Source organism: Kogia breviceps, chromosome 19 (assembly GCF_026419965.1).
Source record: "Kogia breviceps isolate mKogBre1 chromosome 19, mKogBre1 haplotype 1, whole genome shotgun sequence".
NCBI classification, from domain to species: Eukaryota; Metazoa; Chordata; class Mammalia; order Artiodactyla; family Physeteridae; genus Kogia; species Kogia breviceps.
Window position 1 is genome coordinate 40,341,398 of NC_081328.1, and position 23,581 is coordinate 40,364,978.

At 50.0% G+C, this 23,581-nt stretch overlaps 2 protein-coding genes across 3 annotated transcripts; both read left to right on the plus strand.

Moving 5' to 3' along the window:
* The first annotated feature begins 2,170 nt into the window (after positions 1-2,170).
* On the plus strand, positions 2,171-11,513 carry ASB16 (ankyrin repeat and SOCS box containing 16). The gene is made up of 5 exons (XM_059046350.2): positions 2,171-2,591; positions 5,029-5,296; positions 8,444-8,936; positions 9,432-9,545; positions 10,065-11,513. The coding sequence occupies exons 1-5, from the start codon at positions 2,291-2,293 to the stop codon at positions 10,248-10,250; spliced, it is 1,362 nt and encodes a 453-aa protein (XP_058902333.1). The 5' UTR covers positions 2,171-2,290; the 3' UTR covers positions 10,251-11,513.
* Positions 11,514-19,201: 7,688 nt separating this feature from the next.
* TMUB2 (transmembrane and ubiquitin like domain containing 2) lies at positions 19,202-23,533 on the plus strand. Of its 2 annotated transcripts, none has more exons than XM_059046358.2 (4): positions 19,202-19,327; positions 19,935-20,008; positions 21,471-22,019; positions 22,272-23,533. In XM_059046358.2, exons 2-4 carry the CDS (start codon positions 19,974-19,976, stop codon positions 22,636-22,638), a joined length of 951 nt encoding a protein of 316 aa, XP_058902341.1. In that variant the 5' UTR covers positions 19,202-19,327; positions 19,935-19,973; the 3' UTR covers positions 22,639-23,533. The 2 variants fall into 2 exon arrangements, with proteins under 2 accessions (XP_058902341.1, XP_058902340.1); XM_059046357.2 differs by having other exon boundaries at positions 19,249-19,380.
* Positions 23,534-23,581: the final 48 nt, after the last annotated feature.

A 23,581-nucleotide genomic window follows, 5' to 3' on the forward strand; every position in this document is an offset into this window, starting at 1 on the left:
GAACATATGGTATCTCTGAGGACTGGTCTGTAGTCAGAGCGCCTTCAGGCCTGTGACAAGAAGGCTGCAGAGAGGCTGGGGAGGTCAGAACAGCCTCAGGCCCTACTGACCATGACTGCTGTGCTTGGGAGAAGGCCCATCTTGGCCCCATCGCATTTTGCCAGCTCCCAGCCCTGGGAACCCAGCTGTGGGTGCTCAGCTGGGCTGTTGGCAGGGCAATTAAAACATTGAATGGGTGCCATTCTCTGAGGATAGAGGCGCCTTTCTCTGAGGATCTCCAAGCCCTTGCTGGGCATGATCTCATTCCTCCTCTGGGATCCCGCACCCTGGAATACCACCAAGAGGCTGGGGCCAGAGTGGGTGAACAGCAGGGTAAGGGCAGAGCTGGAAACAGCCCAGGCTGCTGCCACCTACTTGGGCAGGCAGATGAGTGTCTGCTCCAGCGGAGAACAGGGGCTACACATAAGAGGCCGGCCCGCGACAAGCCAAGGGCTCCTCAGCACCACGACAAAATCTACTGTGCGCCAGGCCCTGCTGGGTACCAGAACCCCAACTGAATCCGTTCAGGTCCTGCTCTGGAGCCCATATCCAGCGCAGCAGGCTGTGGTCCACGGTGCATGGGGACAGGGGCTTGACAAAGCACACGTGAGGTCCTCCAGGAGCACGGATTGGGGAGTGGCTGGAACCGCAGGGGTGGGTGACCTGAGCAGGTGTCTCCCACCGCAGGTGACCTTTGAGGTGGACTTTGAGGGATGAGTCGGAAGGGAATTCCAAGCAGAGGGAACGGTAGGGAAAGGCGAGGATCCGTGAGGGGACAGCTGCCTGATGTGAGGCCAAGCCAGGGCATGGGGGTTAGTGGGAAAGGGCAGGGCTTGGAAGTCAGCAGACGTTTTCAAGCTAGGAAATGAACTGTTTAGATAGATCCTTCCCTTTGGGCAGTGGAGCAGAGGGGTTGTGGCCAGAGGAGGGAACACCTGGTAGGAGGCAGGGCTGGTCCAAGTTAAAGGCCTTGAGATGGTAACTGAAAATGGAAGAATAGGAGCTGGAAAGTGTGTGTGTGTGTGTGTGTGTGTGTGTGCGTGTGCGTGTGCGTGTGCGTGTGCGTGTGTGTGTGTACCTGGGCAGCCATGGCGGGTGGGATGGGGACAGGCAGACCCACCACCACCCACTGGCTGAGGAGAGCTTCTGGGGCCAGGGCTGGCCTCCCTCCTGCCCTCCCCTTCACTGCTCGGCAGCCAGCACCTAGTGCTGTTTCACGGCCTCATTCTTCCCCCTAGAGGCTCCTGGAAGCACAGCCACTTTAAGTGAGTGGGTTTGTGTCTTGCAGGTCTCCTTGGTCCCCAGAGTTGGGAGATCAAGCCCTTGGTCCTCCTCAGGCAGGCATGTAAGCCCTTTTAGGACCTGCAGGGGAAAAAAAAAAAAAAACCCTAACCAAGACTCATTAAAGGCAGTGTTAGGGACCATGCTGTCCTGCTTGGAAGGTGGGGAGAGGCTCTCACCAAAGTGCACCATCTACAGAGTCAGACCCACTGTGGTCCTAGTCCAGCTCCCCCCTCACAAGCTGTGACCTTGAGCAAGTGGTTTCACCTTGCTAAGCCTTAAGTTCCTCATCAGTAAAACAGAAATAAGACCACCCATCTCAGAGGTGTTCAAACTGTGATAATTAGCCTGATTGTATAATTTAATGTCAAAATCAAGCTTGCTGTTTACCCGGGCAAGCCAGAAAATATGTATGGTCACCTGAGTAAAGATGGATGTAAAAGTGATTTATGTACTGTTAAGCCCTGTGCCTATATGTGCAGAGTTATTGCTGTTAGTGCAGATGCCAAGAAGAGGTGTTCAAACTCTGACTTGACCCTGCCCTTATTTCCTGGGCAGGGGTCTGCGCTCCAGCCAACATCAGAGAGACCCTGTCCTGTCCATTTCCCTGACTGACTGTTTCACTCACCTCGGACCCTGCCAACCCAAGATGCTCGCTCCAGAGAAGTGGGAGGATGTGGACGTGGAGCTCAGCTGAGGGCCGGGTCCCCAACTGGAGGGTATCTGCGGGGGCAGGGGCTGTCCCTAGCCGCGGGCTGGGGGTTGACCCAGCACTTTCTCTGCACCAAGATCACGACTCTGGGCAAACTGTGTTTACCAGAACAGCAAAGGGCCTATTTATAGGCTCAGCTGCTCCTTTCTCTGGGTCACGGGTTGGGGGCAGGGTGGCTCCTCAGAGCAAGGGTGGCAGTCGGGCCGAGGGAACCTGCTCTGCCCAGCTGCCGCCGCCCAGACCCCCGGATCCCTCCCCATGGCAGGGGAGACCTTCCCCTTCACCTCCTCCGCCCTGCGCTCTCTCCGCCTGCAGCGGGAGTGGCTGGAATGGGAGGACCGGCGGCGGGCTGCAGCCCAGCAATGCCAGAGCCAAAGGTGCCCCCCAAGTTCCTGGGCCCAACTCACTAGGCCGCGCTGCTCCTGCCGGGACCCAGCTGTGCACAATGCCCTGTTCTCCGGTGACCTGCAACAGATCCAAGCCCTGTTCCAAGATGAAGGTGCTGCCAACATGATTGTGGAGACTGTGAGCAACCAGCTGGCCTGGTCAGCTGAACAGGGTAGGGAGCACCCGGTGGGGGCAGAAGAGGAGGGAGAGGGAGGAGGGGAAGGTGGGGAGGGAGCCTGGGCCCCATCGCCCCCATCCAGATCACAGACTAGACCAGCCCTTCCCACTGCCGAGTCTAGCTCCCTCCTAAACAGAGATGAGGCATACTCAGTGGTTTGTATGTCTTTTCAGAATTAAAGTTATGGTAACATGTTATATGACTTACACAGGAACACAGCTGTATTCGAATGCAATTGTTTCTCTGGATGTATATCCACGCGCGAATATTTTTTCTTTCATAGAATGAAATTATACTCCAGATGCTATTTATAGCCTGTTTCTTTCATGTAACATCTTTCGATGTCAATAACCATAAGTCCACATAATTTTTTTTTTTTTTGGCCATGCCGCGCGGCTTGCGGGACCTTAGTTCCCCAACCAGGGATTGAACCTGGGCCCTTGGCACCGGACGCTCAGAGTTCTAACCACTGAACCGCCAGGGAATTCCCCACGTAATAATTTAAATAGGTGCATACATTCTATCGTATGGGTGTGCCATGATTTATATAACTAGCCCCCAAATCGATTGGTTAGATTAAGCTTCTTTTTTGTTTTATTTAGTTATTATTTATCTATTTAAGCTGCACCAGGTCTTAGTTTTGGCATGCGGACTTCTTAGCTGAGGCATCCGAACTCTTAGTTGCGGCATGCGTGCAGGATCTAGTTCCCCATCGAGGGATCGAACCCAGGCCCCCTGCATTGGGAGCATGGAGTCTTACCCCCTGGACCACCAGGGAAGTCCCTAGATTTCTTTTTTTTTTTTTTTTTTTTTTTGCGATATGCGGGCCTCTCACTGTTGTGGCCTCTCCCGTTGCGGAGCACAGGCTCCGGACGCGCAGGCCTAGCGGCCATGGCTCACGAGCTTAGTTGCTCCGCGGCATGTGGGATCTTCCCGGACCAGGGCACGAACCCGTGTCTCCTGCATCGGCAGGCGGACTCTCAACCACTGCGCCACCAGGGAAGCCCCTAGATTTCTTTTTTAAAAAAATCTATTTTAAATAACAGTATGACCAACATCTTTGTGTACTTGTTGGATGATCTTCCTTAGGATCTATTCTGACCAGAAGGTTTGTCCATGTAAACCAAATGGTTGCCCTGTTCTTAGGCAGGAGAAAAGAAACCAGCCCTGCAAAAAAAAAAAAAAGATTGACAGGACATTGCCTCAGACCCCACCTGTGGATATGGGGGTTCAAAATCCTTGGAGAGCTTATGCTCTCACGGTCACCACCAGGCCAAATTCCTTCAACTGTGAGAGATGTGACCCCACCCAGGGCACCCTGGTCTCCTCTTCCAGCATGTCCACCATCTCCATCTCCCAAATGGAACTTGGCCTTAATTTCAATCCTAATAAAAAACAAAACATGGGGCTTCCCTGGTGGCGCAGTGGCTGAGAGTCCGCCTGCCGACGCAGGGGATACGGGTTCGTGCCCCGGTCCGGGAAGATCCCACATGCCGCGGAGCGGCTGGGCCCGTGAGCCATGGCCGCTGAGCCTGCGCGTCCGGAGCCTGTGCTCCGCAACGGGAGAGGCCGCAACAGTGAGAGGCCCGCGTACCGCAAAACAAAAACAAAAACGAAAACATTCTTTACCCAAGATTTAGGGAACCCAGGGATTTACTTAGCTACAATGCAAACAGCTGACAGGATATTAGCCATCTGTGTCCTTCGAACAAGACCTTGGCTCTTTCTACAATTCAGATTCAACAACAGTCCCATGATCGACCCCTCTTCCCACTCTTCTTTTCTCTACCTCCATCTCTCATCCTCCCTCTCCGCCCTTCCCCCCATTTCCATGCCACCCTCCCCACCCCAGGAGCATCCTAGGACTTCTTCAGCTCTGCTCTGGCCACTCCCTGACTGAGTTCCAGGCCCTCCTGTGTGTACCTCCCTCCCCTCCCCAACACCAGAGCGCCCAAGTTAACAAAAAGAGAAAAGGACTCCACCAGCAGCTCAAAGACCCAGAGGTTTCCCTAACAGGATTCACCATCCTTAGCTGCCCTGTGGTTTTAAAGAGCAATTAAGGGAATTCCCTGGCAGTCCAGTGGCTACGACTCGGCGCTCTCACTTCCGGGGCCAGCGTTCGATCCCTGGTCGAGGAGCTAAGATCCCACAAGCCTCTCAGTGTGGCCAAAAAAAAAAAAAGCAGTTAAATGTTTTTCCTATGACTCACGTATTACGTTTTCTTATAGACTGACAAACTGTTCTAAAAGGCTGTTCCAATTTACACTCTCAGCTGGGGGCTTGAGCGAGCCCCTCTCCACAGGTACAGACCAGCACAGGGTTTGTGCTCAGCCAGGCGTACAGAGGGCAGGGCAGTGTCAGTTGTACATGACAGCCTGCCCTGCCTGCCAGCCTCATACCCACCCCCCTTAACTCTGCCTGCTCCTCCCAGGGTTCTGGGTGCTGACCCCCAAAGCCAAGCATACGGCACCCCTCACCATTGCTGCTGCCCGAGGCTACACCGACTGCGCCCGCTACCTGATCCGGCAGGGAGCTGAGCTGGATGCCCGGGTTGGGGGCCGGGCCGCCTTGCACGAGGCCTGTGCCCGGGCCCAGTCCGACTGTGTGAAGTTGCTGCTGACCTTTGGCGCCAAGGTCAATGTGTTGTCTGAGGAAGGCACGACCCCCTTGCACCTCTGCACAACCCCTGAGTCCTTACAGTAGGTGCCCAGGGGCTGAGATGGTTTGGGGAGGGTGTGTGTGTGTGTATGTGTGTGTGTCTCCAGCTCACATGCCAGAAACACATGTCCTCACAACATCATGGGAGACAGGTCTCATTTTTTTTTCTTTGAATTTTTGAATTTTATTTTAGTTATTTTTTATATAGCAGGTTCTTATTAGTTATCTATTTTATACATATTAGTGTATACATGTCAATCCCAATCTCCCAATTCATCCCACCACCACCACCCCCCTCCCAGCCACTTTCCCCCCTTGGTGTCCATACATTTGTTCTCTACGTCTGTGTTATCTGTCGATGGGCATTTAGGTTGCTTCCATGACCTGGCTATTGTAAATAGAGCTGCAATGGACGTCTTTTTGAACTATGTTTTTCTCAGGGTATATGCCCAGTAGTGGGATTGCTGGGTCACATGGTAATTCTATTTTTAGTTATTTAAGGAACCTCCATACTGTTCTCCACGGTGGCTGTATCAATTTACATTCCCACCAACAGTGCAAGAGAGTTCCCTTTTCTCCACACCCTCTCCAGCATTTGTTGTTTGTAGATTTTCTGATGATGCCCATTCTAACCGGTGTGAGGTGATACCTCATTGTAGTTTTTTTTTTTTAAAGAAGATGTTGGGGGTAGGAGTTTATTAATTAATTTATTTATTTTTGCTGTGTTGGGTCTTCGTTTCTGTGCGAGGGCTTTCTCTAGTTGTGGCAAGTGGGGGCCACTCTTCATCGCAGTGCGCAGGCCTCTCACTGTCGTGGCCTCTCCCGTTGCGGAGCACAGGCTCCAGACGCGCAGGCTCAGTAGTTGTGGCTCACGGGCCTAGTTGCTCCACGGCATGTGGGATCTTCCCAGACCAGGGCTCGAATCCGTGTTCCCTGCATTGGCAGGCAGATTCTCAACCACTGCGCCACCAGGGAAGCCCCTCACTGTAGTTTAGATTTGCATTTCTCTAATAATTAGTGATGTAGGACAGCTTTTCATGTGCTTCTTGGCCATCTGTATGTCTTCTTTGGAGAAATGTCTATTTAGGTCTTATGCCCATTTTTGGACTGGGTTGTTTGTTTTTTTGATATTGAGCTGCATGAGCTGTTTATATATTTTGGAAATTAATCCTTTGTGCATTGATTTGTTTACAAATATTTTCTCCCATTCTGAGGGTTGTCTTTTTGTCTTGTAGTTTCCTTTGCTTTGCAAAAGCTTTTAAGTTTCATTAGGTCCCATTTGTTTATTTTTATTTTTATTTCCATTACTCTAGGAGGTGGATTAAAAAAAAGATCTTGCTGTGATTTATGTCAAAGTGTTCTTCCTATGTTTTCCTCTAAGAGTTTTATAGTATCCGGTCTTACATTTAGGTCTCTAATCCACTTTGAATTTATTTCTGTGTATGGTGTTAGGGAGTGTTCTAATTTCATTCTTTTACATGTAGCTGTCCAGTTTTCCCAGCACCACTTATTGAAGAGACTGTCTTTTCTCCATTTTATATCCTTGCCTCCTTTGTCATAGATTAGTTGACCATAGGTACGTGGGTTTATCTCTGGGCTCTCTATCCTGAGACAGGTCTCATTCTATGGTGATAAAACTGAGACTCAGAAAGGTTTAGTGACTTGTCCAAGGTCACATCAGCGAAGCCCAGTAGGCAGAAACCCTGTTGCTTTTTGGAAAAACCCTGTCCCAACTGCAGTCTCCTATTCTCTGGGAACCCTCTGCAGCCACATTCCTAGCTATTTTGAGGTAGGCATCAAGAAAGATCTAGCCCAGTGTTTCCCAATCTTAGTATGAAGCACACTTCCTCTTCCCACCTTTTTAAGGTCAACAGTTTCTTGGCCACCCCCTACATGAAGGTATTTGCACTTTGACAAGTCAGGTCCACAGACAAGGCTGGCGGGGGCAAGAAATCAAGGGCTCCTGAAAGGCATTCCACAGCCCACGTGCTGGGAACATCTACCCATGTAGATCTAGACCAGTGATGGACCCAGAAATGATCCAAAATTTCCAGTCCTTTCTTGAGGTCTTATGGGCATGTGGTATACCTTCCAGCACACTTGATCCTTTTAAGTGAACTGAGAACGGTTTCACTTACTGGACCCCTACTGAGCGAGCTTCTTGGAGTTATTTAAATTTAGTATATAGAAACAGAAATTAGCCTATGATTAGAACTTACCAAGGAAATAAATTAAGTCGTTTGTGACTGGCTGGCTGCTACTCAAAGCTTGGCCACTGAGCAAAGCGCCTACCGGACATGCGCACTGAAGGGAGCTGGAATGCTGGCCATTTGGGGGAAGGATACTTTTTCATCAGGGTTTCGATGGGGTTGATGGATCTGCTCCTGAGTTTCCAGGGGCTACCATTCTGGCTTTTTAAATTACTGTTAGTTTAGTGCCATCAGCGTGTTTGGTTTACCCCGAGGTGGTTAATGATGCATATTTGCCTCAACAGTGTTCTGACCTATGAAACACCTGTGAAACACGTGCTCCCTAAAATCTGGTTTTTGTTGTTTGGTTTTGTTTGTTTTCTCCAGGGGAAAGTGAAGTAAGCAGGACCCAAGTGCCTTCCTTTGCTGGAGTGGGTGTGGCTGGCTGAGAAAGATGGTCTTCATGTTTGGAGACAGGAAGAAAATGCTAATTACAACTTTTTTTTTTTTTTTTTACTAATTAGGACTTCTATTTCTGTTTTCTTTGGGGGTCATACTCCTTAATTTTCTATGCTTCACAGTGTACACATTAGTGGGTTTTCAAAACTTTTTGTGCTATCAAAATGTTAGGAGACCACTGACAAGTGATTCAGAACAAGGCCTTGGGGTCCCTATCTGATGGGGGAGTCAGGTTAGACTCTGGGAGGGACGGTCTGAGGCAGTGAGTATTAATTCCTCCACGGTCACTAACTTGCTGTATGTCCTGGTCTGCACCACAACATTTCTGAGCTGAAAACTGAAATGCTCCCAGTGACTTGGATGGGCCTTCCAGCCCTGCTGTCTGTCATGGGGCTTCTGTGAGTCTAGCGGTGGGCGCCAGGCTCGCTTGAGCCAAGAGAGGTGGGAAGAAGGGGTCAGGGATGACAGCAGGCTGAGGGGTTCCCAGGCCAGGCCTGGTCCCTCAGGATTTGCCTCAGGGGCCTTGTACCCTGCCTCCAGGTGCGCCAAGCAGCTGCTGGAGGCGGGAGCAACCGTGAACTTGGCGGTGCAGGACAGCGAGGTGACGCCCCTGCACGTGGCGGCGGCACGAGGCCTGGAGCAGCACGTGGCTCTCTACCTGGAGCACGGCGCCGACGTGAACCTGCGCACCAGCCAGGGCGAGACGGCCCTGAACGCCGCGTGCGCGGGGGCCGAGGGCCCGGGCAGCAGTCGGCAGCACCAGGCAGCCGCGCGCCGGCTCCTGGAAGCTGGGGCAGATGCCCGGGCGGCAGGGCGCAAGCGCCACACGCCGCTGCACAACGCCTGTACCAATGGCTGCGGGGGCCTAGCCGAGCTGCTGCTGCACCACGGGGCCTGCGCTGCAGTTCCCAACGGGGCGGGCCACACGCCCATGGACTGCGCGCTGCAGGCCGTCCAGGACGCCCCCAACTGGGAGCCCGAGATCCTCTTCGCTGCACTGCTGGACTATGGGGCCCAGCCTGTGCGCCCTGAGGTGCGCAGGGAGGGCCTGTGAAAGAAGGCTCCTGACGTCGGGGGGGGGGGGGCGGGATGCCTGGAGCTGGAATTGCCCAGCCTCCGGGAAGAGACGCCAAGAGACAGAGAGCCCGCTCTCTGGGCCAGAGATCTCTCCCCCTCTTGGGAAAAAAAGCCCCCAAGGAAACTGGCTGGGGCCAGGAGGTTGGAGCACACTTGAAGGTGGGGTAAACTGAGGCTAGAAAAGGATGAGGAGGGACTCAGATCTTGGCCTCTCAAATTTGGATGTGGGACTTCCCTGGGAGTCCAGTGGTTAAGATACTGCACATCCACCACAGGGGTCACGGGTTCGATTCTTGGTCGGGGAACTAAGATCCTGCATGGTACACGGGCGGGTAAAAAAAAGAACAGATTTGGGTGTGAGTGGGGCTTTGGCCCAGGCTGGCTGGTAGAGGCATGGTACCCCTGAGACCCTCTTTTGTGTTCTAGTCTGAGACTCTCTTTTGATTTCTAGATGCTGAGACACTGTGCCAACTTCCCTCGAGCCCTGGAAGTCCTGCTTAATGCCTACCCTTGTGTCCCATCCTGTGATACCTGGGTTGAGGCAGTGCTTCCAGAGCTGTGGCAGGTAAGTCCGCCCCATGAGCACAGCTCCTTCCTGGGCTCTGGGGGAGATAGAGAGGAAGGATGGGCCCCAGGCCTGTCTCTCCAGGATGGGCTTCCTGGAGGCAGGAGCAAGAGGGACCCTGGACTGGAGGAGGATGGTCAGAGTGAAACCTCTGGGTTCCAGGGTACCCCTGCCCTCAGAAGCTCAGAATAACCTTTAATGGCACACAACTCTCTAGCCTCTCTCTTACCTGCATCAGTATAGACATTTATCAGGCCTCTCTGACTGAGTGGGCACTGTACCAGTATCTTTGGAGTGGGGATGGGTGCAGACATGGCTGAGACCCTGCTCTGCGGTGTGGTCCCAGCTCCCATGACCCCTGCAGGGCCTTTGCTTCTGAATCTGAGTCCTTCAAGATGAGCCAAACGCCCAGGTGGGTGCAGGCTGCAAAATCCCAGGGCCCCACCACTAGGTCACCCCCAGATGGAAGGGCACAGTCAGGGTGTTGGGCCATCTGACCCCATTCCACTCCCAATCTAGGAGCACGAAGCCTTCTACAGCTCGGCCCTGTGCATGGTGAATCAGCCGAGGCGGCTGCAGCACCTGGCCCGGCTGGCCGTACGTGCTCAGCTGGGTAGCCGCTGCCGACAGGCTGCCGCCCGCCTCCCCCTGCCCCCGCTCCTCAGGGACTACCTGCTGCTGCGTGTGGAGGGGTGTATCCAGTGAGCCCCGTGCCCAGCTGCTCCCAGAGCTTGTCCTGCCCCCTCCATCACTTGTCCCCCCAACCCTGGAGGACCAGTCCCTGGCTTCTTATCCACACTCTGCGTGTCCTCTGGGGCCAGCTCATCCCTCTACTGGCTTCTTGAGCCACCTGCTGACCTCCAGCTCGACCTGAACTTCAGCTCCTCTCTCCCATGGGAAGGTCTGCAGACTCAGCCTTTGCCCGCATCCTCCTCCTTTGCCTAAGTGGATGATGGTCCCTCCATCCAGGCAGGCCCCAAGCCAGGAGGAAGTGATCCTTGTTGCCCCCTCTCCCCTGCTACCCATGTGCCTGTTCAGACTCCTAAAGAGTGACAGACTCTGCCTCTAGCTGTACTGCCAATGCCCGTCCTGCTTTTGCACTTCAAGGGAGGACTTCACTGACTGGTCTTGAAACCCATGCCCTGCAAGGATGTTGGAACCATCTTTGGGAATCAGAACTCTGATCATGCCCTTCAGTGGCTCCACACCACCTTCAGGCGAAAATGAAAACTTAACACGGCAGACAAACCTTCTAGCCCCTGCCTCCGCCAAGCTCTCTGGCCTCCTGATCCTCCTACTCCCTTCTAAGATTCCTGTAACTCAGCCTTAGCAAACTAGTTACCGGTTGCTGGGTATGACCTGCTCCCCTTTGCTTCCAGGCATCTGCATGTGCTGTTCCTTCTGCTTGGTCTACCCTTCCCACAGTTTTTTGCCCTGGTTGAAGCTGATTTAATCCTCAAGACTTGGCCTACTAGCCCTCTCTCTGCAGAGCCTTCTCTGCACTGGGTGGTTGTTCCTCACCCCTCAGTGATGCATACTATCTTAAACTGTGGTCACTGCACTCATGGTCTTTGAGCGTCTGTGACAGGAGGACCAGCCACCAGCTTTCCTTTCTTTCCCTCTCACTTCCTCCTCTGGTCCCAGAGTCAACAGTACCACCATTCATCTTTAAGAGGAAGCGTGGGCTTCCCTGGTGGCACAGTGGTTGAGAGTCCACCTGCCGATGCAGGGGACACGGGTTCGTGCCCCGGTCCGGGAAGATCCCATGTGCTGCAGAGCGGCTGGGCCCGTGAGCCGTGGCTGCTGAGCCTGCGCGTCCGGAGCCTGTGCTCCGCAACGGCAGAGGCCGCAACAGTGAGAGGCCCGCGTACCGCAAAAAAAAAAAAAAAAAAAAAAAAAAAAAAAGGAACTTTTTAGTCCAAGCCAGTTTTTATGAACGCAAATAAATGATTTGTGCACAGAACCAAAGTGTGACTGTTAGGTTGAAATGTGGCCGAGATACCTATCACTCCATGTTTATTCCTCCTCTTTGTACTCTTCTGTGGTTCCCAGGTTTTCTGCACTGAGCAGTTGTTACTCTCGTGATAGGAGAAAGAGTTAAGAACAACACAGGAACTCTCCCAGACCCTGAGCTTATAGTACCCCCTGGAGGAGGTGGCTCCCAGAAGCCTGTTCTCCTGTCCCTTGGCTGAGGTGAGGGACCCTGGGCTCTCCACTGTAATTACCACTTGGAGTCACATGGTAGAGATGTATCAGGAGTCCTGGGTCGGCCTCCTGCAGTTGTTACCCAGCCTCCCCTCCTCTGTGGAAAGTTGTATCTGCGGGTATTTCCTTTCACCAACATGAAGACAGTCTTTTACCTCATTACGCAGAGCAGCACCGTCTCCTTTCTAGGTGAAACTTTTGCTTTAATTTCACAGATCCAGAAAGCCTGAGAGAAGAGAGGGAAATCCTCTCTAGTCCTGGGGCCAAGCCAGGAGCCTCACTCTCCGGGGAGGATGTCGAGCTGTCTCCCCCTGTACAGCAGGCAGACCCTAGCGAGCATGGCCTTTTCTGTTATATTTACAATGACAAATACCTGCTTAAAGAAAACCCAAAAAATGCATGTGTTTATGTATCTGATTTGGGGATAAGAGAAGATTTTCCAGGATAAAAGCATAAAAGAAAAGACTCATCGGTCTGGATACAGAAAAAATTTAAATTTGGTTATAAAAGCACCGAATCAAAAACACAAGTAAAAGGCAAAATGCTGAAAAAGTATCCGCCACTAAAAGATTTCATTTCCTTGATTTGTAAGCGCAGGGATGACATCTGTTTTATTCACCATTGCTGACTTGGTGCTTGTACAATGCCTGGCAGAGAGTGGACACTCAAATATCTGTCAAAGCAATGAATGGTCATGCTCAACCTCACCAGTAATTAGGGAAGTGCAAATTAAAACAACAGTAAGATATAATTCTCCTACTAGATTGGGGGGCTTTTTTGGCGGCTTGCAGGGTCTTAGTTCCCTGACCAGGGATTGAACCCGGGCCATCGCAGTGAAAGCACCAAGTCCTAACCACTGGACTGCCAGGGAATTCCCAGGGGATATTTTAAAGATTGATAATATGCAGTGCCTGTGAAGATATGGAGACATAAGTTCTTGCTCATCCTGTGGGTCAGAAAGGAAATTGCCTCTTCAGTGGGCAAGACCAGTGCCCCTAAATTGCTCTCCAGTTACCCAAAAGGCTGGTACACACAGGAATATTCATCCCAGTTTTGCTAGCAACAACTCAACATGTGGGGAATGGTAAACAAATCCACACTATGGAATACAATTCAGTCCTTACAAAGGGTAGTTAGTACCCACAGCAGGAGAAAACTGGGGAGGGATTCCAAGTGACCAGCATATGTACTGCCTTAGAAAGATTACCAAGACTATTATCAAGGTTGGAATACAACATGTACAGCAAACAAAACCAAGCCCCATGATTAGAGATGAATAGAAAAAGGCCTGGAAGGCAGGTTCCCAAATATTCCCCTCTGGGGAGGGGAGAGGGACTGTGCCAGTGGGGCTTTTTATGGTCTGCATTTGAATTTTTTACAAAGGGGTGTCCCCATGGATCCTTGTGAAATTGAAAAAAAAAAAATGAAGGGAAGAAAAGGCAAAAGGCCTAACTATTAATTTACAAGGTGGTTGATGGAACATGACAGATGTGCAAAAACTCACTAGTAATCCAATGAATGCAAATTAAAGGAACAGACACCTTTTTGTCTAGCAAATAGGCAAACAGGAAACAAATAGCATCTAGCGGTTAGGGAAGGAGCACTTTTTGATTTTTTACAGGATGGATTTACTATAAACATTTAGTTAAGGCAACATCCAGGATTTACAGATACATTCACCACTCTATAGCCATCATAATTGCGCATAAAGGTATAAAAATACCCAAGTTCAATAGTTTAGGAAAAATAAACAGATAGGGAGCTAAGATCCCTTAAAATCTTCTGTTAATTTTAAATTATTATCATATGTAAGAGACCAGCTTTGGGCAGTGATATAGTCCCAACTGCAGGCTTCTTTCTTTCCTCTCTTTTCCTCTCATAATTCCTCCACCCTCAAACACCTAACCCTGAAAGCCCCTCTTTCAAAATACCCTGACCGGGCTTCCCTGGTGGCGCAGTGGTTGAGAGTCCGCCTGCCGAAGCAGGGGACGCGGGTTCGTGCCTCGGTCCGGGAAGATCCCACATGCCGCGAAGCGGCTGGGCCCGTGAGCCATGGCCGCTGAGTCTGCGTGTCCGGAGCCTGTGCCCCGCAACGGGAGAGGCCACAACAGTGACAGGCCCGCGTACCAAAACACCCTGACCTCAACTGCATCGTGTCCTTTGCTGTACACACTCACAAAACACATCTTTGTCAGACTCAACCTCCACTTTTTCCACCCCTTCATCCCAGCTGCTGAGCATTCCAAGGATATTCCAAGCATATCCGCATCCCCAGCCAATTCTTCCTTCTTCCCTTCTATCCATTTTCCTCACTGCCATGGCTATCTTAAGACTTCACCTCTGGTGAGCTAACTAAACTTAAAAGCTTTTGCATAGAAAAGGAAACCATTGACAAAACGAAAAGACAAGCTACTGAATGGGAGAAAATATTTGCAAATGATTACGACCGATAAGGAGTTAATATCCAAAATATATATACAGTTCATATAACTCAACATCAAAAAAAAAAAGAAACAACCTGATTAAAAAATGGGCAGAAGACCTGAATAGACATTTTTCCAAAGAAAACATACAGATCGCCAACAGGCACATGAAAAGATGCTCAACATCATTAATAATCAGAGAAATGTGAATCAAAACTACAGTGAGGTATCACCTCACACCTGTCAGAATGGCCATCATCAAAAAGATCAAAATAATAAATGTTGCTGAGGGTTTGGAGAAAAGGGAACCCTTGTGCACTGTTGGTGGGAATGTAAATTGGTGCTGCCACTGTGGGAAACAGTATGGAGGGTCCTCAAAATTAAATATAGAACTGCCATATGATCCAGCAATTCCACTCCTGGGTATATATCCAAAGAAAAGGAAAACACTAATTCAAGAGGATACATGCACCCCAGTGTTCATAGCAACATTATTTACAATAGCCGAGATATGGAAGCAACCTGTGTCCATCAATAGATGAATGGATAAAGAAAATGTGATATATATATATATATATATAGTATTCAATTGTGTATATATATATTCAATCGTATATATACACAATTGAATATTCAATTGTACAGATATATATATTCAATTGTACATGTATACAATTGAATACTATTCAGCTGTAAAAAAGAATGAAATTTTGTCATTTGCAATAACATGGATGGACTTGGAGGGTATTATGCTTAGTGAAATAAGTCAGACAGAAAAAGACAAATACTGTACGATATCATTTATATGTGGAAGCTAAAAAATAAAACAAACTAGTGAATATAGCAAAAAAGAAAGACTCACAGATATAGAGAACAAACTAGTGGTCACCAGTGGGGAGGGGGGAGGGGGGAGATAGGGATAGGGGATTAAGAGGTACAAACTTCTGGGTGTAAAATAAAAAAGTTACAAGGATATACTGAACAGCACAGGGATATAGCCAATATTTTATAGTAACTATAAATGGAATATAACCTTTAAAAATTGTGAAATGGGGCTTCCCTGCTGGCGCAGTTGTTAAGAACCCACCTGCCAATGCAGGGGACATGGGTTCGAGCCCTGGTCTGGGAAGATCCCACATGCTGCGGAGCAACTAAGCCTGTGCGCCACAACTGAGCCTGCGCTCTACAGCCTGCGAGCCATAGCTACTTAGCCTGCGCTCTAGAGCCCCTGTGAGCCACAACTACTGAGCCTGCATGCCACAACTACTGAGCCTGCGTGCTGCAACTACTGAAGCCTGCACGCCTAGAGCTCGTGCTCCGCAACAAGAGAAGCCACTGCACTGAGAAGCCTGTGCACTGCAACAAAGTGTAGCCCCTGCTCACTGCAACTAGACAAAGCCCGTGCCTAGCAATGAAGACCTAAAGCAGCCAAAAATAAAAAATAAAATAAAAATTGTGAGTCACAATGTTGTACACCTGAAACATATAATATTGTAAATCAGCTATATCTCAATTAAAAAAAAAAAAGACTTCACCTCTGGCCAGAAGACAACTCTCTCAAATTCCCTATCTCTTCCCCCAACTTCTCTGAATGCATCTATCATTCATTTAATAAATTTTTATCAAGTACTCGCCTCATGCAGGCATTGGATAGACTTTGGGAAAACTGGAATAAAAACAAACAAAACACAGTTCCTGCCTTCAAAGAATTTGGTAAGACAGAAAAATGAAAAATGACGTGTAATGTGGTCAATGTTATGGTAGAAGTCAGTCCATGCAGCCTTGGGAACACAGAGCGTATGTTCCTAAGCCCAGATGGATGGATCAGGTACCTGGGGCAGGGGGCAAGCCAGGTTTCCCACATCCTCTGCAGGGCAAGCCCGGATATCGGCCCAGCCCTCCCTGGCTCCAGAGGCCACTGCTTAGTCATTTATTCCCTTCTCACATTGCATTTATCTTCACTTCTCCCTTTCTCCTCTGCTCTTCCCTCTTGGCTTATAAACATCCTCAGGAGTCTCACATCTCTCAAGCCGCAGGGCCCCCCCCCCAAATATTCCCTGTTCCTCTCTAGCCTCTACCGTATTTTGGGAAGAGAAAAGTAAGGGGTGCTCTTCACACTGCTGATGGGAATGAAAATAAGTACAACATTCTAGAGGACAATGGGGCACCGTGTATCAAAAATCTTAAAAATGTGAACATCCTTTGACCCAGTAATTCCAGTTCCTGGAATTTACCCTAGGGGAAAAAAAATCATAGATGTGTACAAATAACTGTCATAAAGATGTTTATTAAAATGCGGTTTTAAAACAAAGTACTGAAAACAATCTAAATGTCTATCCAAGTGAGATGATTAATTTTAAAAAGTATAGTGCAACATGGAAGGTAATACTGTTGAGCAGCTATTTAAAACTGTGCTCTGATGCTACAAAAATATTCACCAACATGTGCAATGCTTTATGGTAATAGCTAAGTGAAAAGAGTAAGGGACCAAATATCGAGAATAAGATTTTATATATATATATATATATATATATATATATAGTACATACACACACACATATAGAGAGAGGAGAGAGAGAGGGAGGGAGAACTGGATAACTTTAGCTATACCACTAACTGCATAATTTCGACAATTATTTAGTCTCTCTGAGCCTCAGTTTCCAAATCTGTAAAGTGGATACAATACGAGGTACTTGATAGGGCTCCATGAGATAATGTACGTGAAGTGCTTAGCACAGTACCTGGCATATAATAAACTCTCAAAAGCATTAACAGTGGTTCAACTCAGTGCTTTTTCATTCCGTCAAATATTTATTGAGAGCCCTCGAGCCTGCTGTTCTCTCTATTTGGAACTTCACTTGGTAAATCTGTACTCATTCTTCAAAATTTTCTTTAACTGTACTACGATGCCCTGCCTTCTCCTGTGTTCATCACAATAAAAACGCTAAACTTTAAATCCAAAAGGTACATTTATGCAGAAATTGAAACAGTACCTTCTATCTCACAAACATAATGTTGATCAAAAGAAGTCAGACAAAAGAATTGAAAGCAGGGACTCAAACAGATACTTGTACACCAGTGCTCACAGCAACATTATTTATAATACCTCAAAGGTGGAAACAACACTAATGTCTACTGATAGATAAATGGATAAAGAAAATGTGGTATATACATACAATGGAATATTACTCAGCCTTAAAAAGGAATGAAATGATATGGTCTATAATGTGGATGATCCTTGAAAACATGCTAAGTTTTAAGTTTTAAACCAGACAAAAAAGGACAAATATTGTATGATCCCACTTACATGAGATACCTAGAATAGGCAAATTCATAGAGACAGAAAGTAGAAACAAAGGGGGGAGGAGGGAAAGGAAATGGATAAATAAAGGAAATGGATAGTGATGATGGGTGCACAACACTGTGAATTAATGCCACTTAAAAATGGTTAAGGGCTTCCCTGGTGGCGCAGTGGTTGAGAATCCGCCTGCCGATGCAGGGGATACGGGTTCGTGCCCCGGTCCGGGAAGATCCCACATGCCGCGGAGCGGCTGGGCCCGTGAGCCATGGCCGCTGAGCCTGCGCGTCCGGAGCCTGTGCCCCGCAACGGGAGAGGCCACAACAGTGAGAGGCCAGAAAACAAACAAACAAACAAACAAACAAAAAACACTAAAGAAAAATGGTTAAAATGGTAAATTTCATGTATATTTTACTACAATAAGAAAAGACTGAAAAAGAAAAAAAGAAGCCGCACACCAGTGTGTATACTGTTTGATTCCACTTATACAAAATACAAAAACAGAAAACTATGGTGACAGAAATCATAGTAGTGACTACTCTTTGGAAGTTAGTGGCGAAGAGGACTGAAGGGCAGTTCTGGGGTCATTTTCTATTTCTTTATTTTTGGCTGCGTTGGGTCTTTGTTGCTGCGCACGGGCTTTCTCTAGTTGTGGCGAGCGGGGGCTACTATTTGTTGCGGTGTGCGGGCTTCTCATTGCAGTGATTTCTCTTGTTGGAGAGCACGGGCTCTAGGTGCACGGGCTTCTGTAGTTGTGGCACGCGGGCTCAGTAGTTGTCGCTTGTGGGCTCTAGAGCACAGGCTCAGTAGTTGTGGCGCACGGGCTTAGTTGCTCCGCGGCAAGAGGCATCTTCCTGGACCAGGGCTCGAATCCGTGTCGCCTGCATTGGCGGGCGGATTCTTAACGACTGTGGCACCAGGGAAGCCCTCATTTTCTATTTCTTGATCTGAGTCCTGTTTCCACCGATGTGTTCAGTTGGTGAAAACTAACGAACTCTTCGCTTTTGAGTTTTCCCTCAGCATTATTTACACTTCAATCAATAGTTCACCGGAAAACAACACCAAAAACCCCAGAACGTCTTTAGAAAAAATTTTAATTTCAAAAATCCGGATAAATTCTTGTAAGCTGAACCTTTTTTCCCGTCTTTCTTGGGGCTCCTGCTTTTCCTGTGTCCTAAGCCTGCAATGAATCTGTGCCTTCTTTTGAAATGCTTTCTTACCTTATTTCCCAAGGTTCCACACTACCTGGGGCCGCATTCTCGGAGCACCGGCTGGTGACTAAATTGTCTCCTTGTCTGTCTGTCATCTCGACTAGCCCTGCGTTGAACTCCTTGAGATCAGAAAGACCAGTCCCGGCTGATTCCGCTAACCTGGAGCTCAGTGCGCGTTGCAGAGCAGTAATAAATCCAGTCAGCCCGGGAAGCTGGGAGCAAGGCCGGAAGAAAAACGCTGCGAAGAGGAAAGCGCCGCTCTGGTCTGCCCAGCGGTGCCAGCCCGCTCGGACATCCAGACGGCGAAGTCACACCCCTTCCTCACGCACCTCCCCTAACTCCCTCCTGGCCCCGCCCCTCACCCATGGGCTCCTTAGGCCCCGCCCACCAGGCGTGGCCCTGCCCCGGGAGGGCCAGGATCCCGCCAACAATAACTCCGCCCCTCCTTCCGCTGAGAAACCTGTCCCTTTTATTTAAAGAATACGTTTACGTCAGCCCGCTTTACGTAGCTTGTCGTCATCAGTGCAAGGCGCGGAGGCGGAACTTCCTGTCTCTGGTTCTAACAGCTTCCGGGAGAAGCCGGAAGAGACAGGACCCTGGACAGAATCAGGGCTAGCCAGCCCCTCCCCCAGCCCCTATAGAAAGGTGAGTCCCCGGCCGTCTTGGCGAAGTCAAAACACTTAGTCTGGCCGTTTCAGGTGAGGATCTCCTTCCTTATCCAGGCACAGTACCGGTCCAGATCCCCTTTAATTTCCCATGTTCCCCCGCGTACTCAAGCCCCGCCCCCGGTCTCCCGGCTCCGCCCCGAAGTGTGAGGGGTGTGGATGGTTTGTGAACCCCTCACCTGACTCTACCCGTCGCGGGCTGGGAGAAGCGGGTTTGGCCATGGTGGCCGGAACTAGGCAGCTTTTCGGCTTGGGTGGACCCACGGACTCCCCTCCAGCGCCACGGGAATAGGACCGCCCAAACGCGGAGCCTTCGCGTCAGAAAAGGCAGGATCGGGGACCCCTCCTCACCGCGCCGTCAGGGTCGCTCACGGGTTGAGGAGCGAGCAAAGGCCTCTGAGGAGGGAGACCTGGGGTCCTGCCCAGTCCCTCCCCTGGAAAGTTCCCGGTGCCTGTGCCAGTCGTTTTTGCCTCCGTTCGCCGCAGTTTCCTTTTCTTTAATTCAGGGTTAATGACGTTAACCTTCTTACCATTAGGGGTTAGTTGTGGGAGTGATAAATAACTGCTACTGTTTGTTTACTGAACAGTTGCAATGTGCCAGGCATTGTGCTAAGTATTTTGCTTCGATGATTTCGTGTCATCTTCAAAACAACCTTATGAGGTAGGTACTGTTTTTAACCCCATTTTACTTATGAGAAAGCTGAGGCTCTGAGAAAATTGTTTGAGGTTACAGAACTAGTAAGAGGCAGAGGGGGTTATAGTTAGTTTTGGGTTTTGTGGGTTTTTTTTTTTCCCCTGATTCCAGGGTCCATGTACTAAATAAGGATGTGAAAAGTATTCAAACGTTGATATGTTTCGCAGTATTCTTTGAGCAGCTACTGTGGGGTTATGCTGGGCACTACGGTACATAGAGAAATACATGTGAACCTTATCTTCCAGGAGTCTAGTAGAGAGGACTGGTAGATAAGTATAATGAAGTTTTATAGGTGCTGTGAGAATAGTCTGGTAATGATAATCATCAGACTGGATTTGCCCAGGGACAGCTTTGAAAGCAGCAGATTCTCCAAGAGAAAGAGTAGGTACTCCAAGGAGCAAGAAGATCTCCTCCCTACCTTTCTAAGAAACTGCCGAGGGAGAACACAGGACAAGAGGGGAGATTGCGATATGGATTGTGAGAGCCATTTTGGAATCTTGTCCGAATCAGTTCCATGCAGGTAGTGGTTTTGCATTTGTGAGCCTACAGTGACCCAGCACGGTGGTGCTTCTGGTGTCTGTTCTGCTTTGCTGCCAGAAGAACTTCGGAGGAGGCAGACACAATGTCCGCTGCATAGTGTCTGTTGATGGCCCCTACTGAGCTGTCCCTTTGGGGTGGTCTGACTTTGCTTTTGATAAATTAATTTTCTTTGGCTCTTGACATCTGGACCTAGATCTGTGACCATGAATGAGACTGAGTTCAAATGACACAATCTGGCAAGAGTGGCTGTGCTATGCCTCCAAAGGGGCCCCAAATAAAATATTCCTGGCTTTTTTGGTTTCTCTGAAGCCACCTTAGAGGCATCTCAGGGGGGGCATAGTTGCTTTACCAATAGATTAAAATCCTGGGCTTCCTGGTGGCGCAGTGGTTGAGAGTCCGCCTGCGGATGCAGGGGTCACGGGTTCGTGCCCCGGTCTGGGAAGATCCCACATGCCGTGGAGCGGCTGAGCCTGCGCATCCGGAGCCTGTGCTCTGCAACGGGGAGAGGCCACAACAGTGAGAGGCCCGTGTACTGCAAAAAAAAAAAAATCCTAGAGAAACTCAGGGCTCACAGAAGCAAATGTTTTCCCCACCTGTCAAAAAAGCAACAAACAGTAACAGCAGCAGCAGCAACAAAGCTGTAAGGTTTTCCTGATGATCCATGCTTACTGGGGGGGTTGGAATGTGAGAGAGGAAGGGTGTTTCACAATAGAGGCAAGGGGTAAGTCCTTAGCTGTAGATTGGGGGTCCAGAGTTCGGAAGGTGTGTGTCTCTACAGGACACTGAACTCCATTTTCTTTCAGGGCTGGGTCAGTTAGAGCCTAAACAAATAGAAACCTGGTTGCAACCCCTCATGCCCTGCTGATGCTATCCCCCTTTGTTCCTGCAGTGTGGATCCAGTCAGCAGCCAGGCCATGGAGCTCTCTGATGTCACCCTTATTGAGGGTGTGGGTAATGAGGTGACTGTGGTGGCAGGTGTGGTGGTGCTGATTCTAGCCTTGGTCCTAGCTTGGCTCTCTACCTACGTAGCCGACAGCGGTAGCAACCAGCTCCTGGGCACTATTGTGTCAGCTGGCGACACATCCGTCCTCCACCTTGGGCATGTGGACCATCTGGTGGCGGGCCAAGGCACCCCAGAGCCAAGCGAACTCCCGCATCCATCAGAGGGTAATGATGAGAAGGCTGAAGAGGCTGGCGAAGGTGGGGGAGACTCCACAGGGGAACCCGGAGCTGGGGGTGGTATTGAGCCCAGCCTTGAGCATCTGCTTGACATCCAAGGCCTGCCCAAAAGACAAGCGGGCCCGGGGAGCAGCGGTCCAGAGGTGCCCCAGAGATCTGAGGATAGCACCTGCCTCATCAATGTGCGGCTCAAATTCCTCAATGACACCGAGGAGCTGGCTGTGGCCAGGCCAGAGGATACTGTGGGTGCTCTGAAGAGGTAAGTGGGCTGGGAAGTGGGAGGCTGCTTGTACCCCGTGCCCCCAGCCCTTGGTCTTCTCGGAGGAGGCTGATACAGACGTGGGAGCAGCAGGGAAGCGTCAGGTGTGGCCCTTACAGGGTGGGTGGGGGAATACTTCCTTAGAAAGCCACCCTGCAATTTCCCCCCAGTGCCTTGCTTTGTTGGTCCAGGCCTTTTGGCCTTCTCATTCCTTGCCCTCTGTCTTTCCTTCTGTCTCTCTCATCCTTACAGTAAATACTTCCCTGGACAAGAAAGCCAGATGAAACTGATCTACCAGGGCCGCCTGCTGCAGGACCCAGCCCGCACACTGCGTTCCCTGAACATTACTGACAACTGTGTGATTCACTGTCACCACTCACCCCCTGGGTCAGCTGTTCCAGGCCCCTCGGCCTCCCTGGCCCCCTCTTCAGCCACTGAGCCGCCCAGCCTTGGCGTCAGTGTGGGCAGCCTCATGGTGCCTGTGTTTGTGGTGCTGTTGGGTGTGGTCTGGTACTTCCGTATCAATTACCGCCAGTTCTTCACAGCACCTGCCACTGTCTCCCTGGTGGGGGTCACCGTCTTCTTCAGCTTCCTAGTATTTGGGATGTATGGACGATAAGGACCGTAGGGAGAAAATGAAAGGTGTGGTCTTCCTCCTTTATGGCCTCCCCCCTTTCCTGGCCAGAGCTGGGCCCAAGGGCCTGGGAGGGACGGGTGGAAAGGATGTGGTGGGTCCCCCTCCATAGGACCCAGGAGGCAGGCACGGGGCCTCCCCTTCACGTCCACGAGGGTACAGACAACCCCTCTGCAAGCACAACTCAGGTAGAAATGAGAATGTCATCTTCCTTCACTTTTAAGGTCCTGAAGTTCAGAGCTGAGCTGGTGTTCCAGCTCAATGGGGAGCCTGGGCTCTGAGGATTCCCTCCCAGCTGTGGCCCTAGCTCTTTCCATTATCCTGCATGTCTGCTCCTCAGCCCCCAGGGCTGCCTGTCAGGGCAGCTCAGCATGGCCCCAGCATACTTCTATAGGGAGCCTGGAGTATCTTTCGGTTCCCTAGTCGAATATCCATCTTTTGAGACTGAAATCACATGGGTAGGAGTGAAGTTTGTGTCAGCCTTCCCTATAGGCACCTGGCCACCTCTACTTTCTCCCTCCACCCTGTAGCAGGAATAGGGTGTTCTCTGTGTTCTGGATGGTTTCCAGTGTTCTTTTTTTCCAAGCACTTTGCTTATATTCTTTTTTAAAAAAAACAGTCCCTTATAGAGCTCAGTCAGGAAGGGGATTGGGGCACAAAGCCAAGCCCCCAGCATTGGGAGAGGCCGGGCCACAGCTGCTGCTACCCTAGGCCTAAGGCTGTAAGCAAGAGGCAGCTCTGGCCCTCAGCCAGTGTCCTACTCTGCCCAGCTCCAAGGACGAGCTCTGGGTATGGAGCACTGGGCCCCAGGCCCTTGCCTCTGGGACTCTTGGATGGAGGGCCAGTATCTGTGACTGAATAAAGTTCCATTTTTGTGGCCGTGGAGTCTCCTGTGACATTAAGAGAATGCCGTTGCTCTGCCCCCAGC

Excerpts from the sequence above, each read along its gene's own strand:
- TMUB2 (XM_059046358.2), top strand. The coding sequence starts at position 19,974 with ATGATTTCGTGTCATCTTCAAAACAACCTTATGAG. Across the intron at positions 20,009-21,470 it reads CTTCAAAACAACCTTATGAG|TGTGGATCCAGTCAGCAGCC; the intron begins GTAGGTACTGTT and ends TTGTTCCTGCAG. Across the intron at positions 22,020-22,271 it reads ACTGTGGGTGCTCTGAAGAG|TAAATACTTCCCTGGACAAG; the intron begins GTAAGTGGGCTG and ends TCATCCTTACAG.
- ASB16 (XM_059046350.2), top strand. The coding sequence starts at position 2,291 with ATGGCAGGGGAGACCTTCCCCTTCACCTCCTCCGCCCTGCGCTCTCTC. Across the intron at positions 8,937-9,431 it reads CCCAGCCTGTGCGCCCTGAG|ATGCTGAGACACTGTGCCAA; the intron begins GTGCGCAGGGAG and ends TTTGATTTCTAG. Across the intron at positions 9,546-10,064 it reads TGCTTCCAGAGCTGTGGCAG|GAGCACGAAGCCTTCTACAG; the intron begins GTAAGTCCGCCC and ends CTCCCAATCTAG.